Source organism: Felis catus, chromosome D1 (assembly GCF_018350175.1).
Source record: "Felis catus isolate Fca126 chromosome D1, F.catus_Fca126_mat1.0, whole genome shotgun sequence".
Taxonomy (NCBI): Eukaryota; Metazoa; Chordata; class Mammalia; order Carnivora; family Felidae; genus Felis; species Felis catus.
This window is the reverse complement of record NC_058377.1, coordinates 101,542,637-101,546,033: the sequence shown is the minus strand read 5'-3', so window position 1 is coordinate 101,546,033 and position 3,397 is coordinate 101,542,637. Positions and strand designations below refer to the sequence as shown.

The window sequence follows — 3,397 nt, the reverse complement described above, 5'->3', positions numbered from 1 at the left end:
AGCTTCTTTTGCTTATTACCAAGAATTCCTACTTTGACAATAATTATAGCATATGTATGTATGTATGTGTTTGTTTATGTATTTTAAAGTTAAAAAGTATAGATTCTTACCATAAAATAGATACAATTCCAAGAGAACAATTCTTTATTTTTCTAGCTCAGTTGTAAGTCCGTCACCCAGCATCTGAGCAAAATTAAGTTTTTTAATTTTTTCCCTCAAGCATAAGAGATTTCTATTTATTGCTTTCAAGGAAATCATAGTAAATATATTTCCAAGGATGTTCCAAAATATGCTTAGACTAATGAAAGTATGCTTCTTCATGTAATTCTCTAGTAAAGACAAAAGGAGACAATGACCAGAAGAAAAACCAGATCCCTCCTTCAAGCTGCCTTTTTCACATCTTTCACGGGGTGCTCAATCACCCCAAGTGCAAAGAGAAAAAAGAAACAGCTCAATTGGAGTTGGAGGAGAAAGTCATTGAAAAATCCATGGTGACAGGGAATAAAAGGCACAGCACGGTGAATATAGTAAATGGTATTTTAATAGCATTCTATGGTGACAGATGGTAGCTACATTTTTGGCAAGCCTAGCATAAGCTATCAATTTGTTGAATCACTATGTTGCACACCTGAAATTAAGGTAACACTGTGTGTCAACTTTACTCAGAGAAAAAAATACGGTGACACACACTACGTGATGAGCATAGTAACCAAACTCCCGAGTCAGCATAGCACTGATTTCTCTGTTACCTAAAAAGAGTGATATCCACTGTAGCATGAACATATCTCACAGTGAACAACGTATATGCATCAGTTGGGTTTTTCAGTGATCTCAAATGGCAAATGATAGAAGTTGATATACTGAAATGCTGACATAGTTATTCATCTTTCCACAGAAAAGGAACATAGACACCCCACATCGATGGATGAGAAAAATTTCACCAGAGTGAAAGAGTTTATACTTCTAGGGTTCACAGCAGACTTGTGGTTACAGAGAGTACTCTTTGTCATTTTCCTCACCATCTATGTCATCAGTCTGTCCGGGAACATCACCCTGATTTCTCTGATCGGTGCTGATTCTCAACTCCACACACCCATGTATTTCTTCATTGGAAATCTTTCCTTCCTGGATCTCTGGTACTCTTCTGTCTATGCCCCCCAAATCCTCATGACCTGCGCTGCGGAAGACAAAAGCATCTCCTTTGCTGGCTGCCTTGCTCAGTTCTTCTTCTCGGCTGGGCTGGCATACAGTGAGTGTTACCTGTTGGCTGCCATGGCTTACGACCGCTACACGGCCATCTCCAATCCTCTGCTTTATTTCCAGGCAATGTCTTCGAGGTTATGTACTGGTCTTGTTGCAGTTTCATACTTTGGTGGCTTTCTTAACTCAACCCTCATTACCAGTGAGACATTTACCCTGAGCTTCTGTGGGAACAATGTCATTGACGATTACTTTTGTGATCTACCTCCCCTTGTAAAGCTGGCCTGTGACGTGAAGGAGAGCTACCAGGCTGTGCTCTATTTCATACTGGCCTCCAATGTCATTACTCCCACTGTGCTCATCCTTGCCTCTTACCTCTTCATTGCTGCTGCCATCTCAAAGATGCGCTCCACCCAAGGCCGCCTCAAGGCCGTCTCCACTTGTGGCTCTCACCTGACGGCTGTCACTTTGTACTACGGCTCTATTCTCTTCGTTTACTCCCGACCAAGTACCAGCTATGCTCTAGAAAGGGATAAAGTGGTTTCAGTCTTCTATACTGTGGTCATACCAATGTTGAATCCCTTGATTTATAGCTTAAGAAATAAAGATGTTAAAGATGCCCTGAAGAAAATGTTAGATAGGGCAACATTTTCTTAAATGAAAATCTTGGGGAAACACGGCTATATCTTTTTTCTAGGTTATTCCCATGTTACTGTTACTAGCTTAGACTCTCAGGAATGATGAAAAGAAGCCAAAAATAAAATTATTGGATAATGGAGAAACACTAGACTGCAATTGTCTTTTTATGTTGGTGCTAATGTATGTGGATACGTGCTTACAATAGATGAGGCTGGGGCATTTGGAAAAACTGCTATGCCTGCCAGCTGGGGACAGAGTCCAAAATTCCTGGGATTCTGAGAAGATTGAAGGAGAACAGTTTTGTTTTGTTTCGTTTTTTAAATTTTCACTTGGCAGTTCATAAGTTACCTGTAAGTATATTTTAATCTCTAAGTGGGAATAATAAAATTGGTTATAGAATCAGCGTGATGATTAGATGGATTGAATGACTTACTTCAAATCATGTAGTTCATAGGGGAGGAAACAGGAATGCAAACCCAGAACTTCTGACTCCAAGGGTTCTTGCCCCATTTGTTGGGAGAACAGAGTTGGGAAGTTGTAAATAAAAATTATATTGTAAAATAGCTTTAGAAATAAGTTTAACTTTTCTTTTCTCATTTCCTTCCTTCCTTCCTTCCTTCCTTCCTTCCTTCCTTCCTTCCTTCCTTCCTCTTGCCATGATACAAAGATGTTCTTGGTGATATACACAGGAAAGAACAAATATCTTAGAGTCACAGTGAGCTTCCAGTGAAAGAGTATTTTCCTCAACAATTAGAAGAACTGAGGGCAAAAGAATAGCAGTTATACAGAGACAAAAGTGGAGATACAGATGGAAATAGATAAATAAAGAGATAGATTTCAAAGAGGTTTATATCCGCGAGAAGATTTATAGTGAAAATCTACTAGGGGAAACAATAATCGACAGCCGTTAGGGTTCTGCGATTGTTTCTGCTTATTTGCTGGTTCAATGTGATAAATGAATTAGTGAGAAATTAGAGAACATGTAAACATGACTTCTCACATTCCTAATTTTAAGCCTAATTTTAACTTTACATATAAAATGTGAATTTGTACCACAGAAAAAAGCCCTACTGTTGGTAACCAAGTATATTCATTTGCTAGTGTTGCCAGAATGGGTGGCTAAAACAACAGAAATGTATTTTCTCACAGTTCTGGATGCTAAAAGGCCAAGATCAAGGTGCCATTGAGGTTGATTTGTTCTGAGCCCCCTTTCCTTTGCTTGCAGGTGGCTACCCTCTTGCTTTCTCCTCACACGGTCTTTTCTGTGTACAAGAAGCCCTCTTTGCGTGTCCAAATGTCCATGTTTTCTTTTTGTGAAAACATGGATCAGTTTGGAGTAAGAGTCACCCTCAACATCTCATTTTAACTTAATCACTTCTATAGAGGCTCTGTCTCCAAATACACATTCTGAGTTACCATTAGTCAACATGTGAACTTGAGAGGGTTGCCATTTGACCCATCATATCAGGGCTTAACAGGGGGTTCCTGGTGAATGAGACAGGGAAATGTAACCTGGAAGCCTAGTGTAGACAAGGAATCATAGTAGATTCTCTGGCAG

At 39.4% G+C, this 3,397-nt stretch overlaps 1 protein-coding gene across 1 annotated transcript; it reads left to right on the top strand.

The window, feature by feature from the left end:
* The first annotated feature begins 921 nt into the window (after window positions 1-921).
* Window positions 922-1,857, top strand: LOC102899058 (olfactory receptor 1013). The gene has a single exon (XM_006937320.1). The coding sequence runs from the start codon at window positions 922-924 to the stop codon at window positions 1,855-1,857; it is 936 nt and encodes a 311-aa protein (XP_006937382.1).
* Window positions 1,858-3,397: the final 1,540 nt, after the last annotated feature.

Excerpts from the sequence above, each read along its gene's own strand:
- LOC102899058 (XM_006937320.1), top strand. The coding sequence starts at position 922 with ATGGATGAGAAAAATTTCACCAGAGTGAAAGAGTTTATACTTCTAGGG.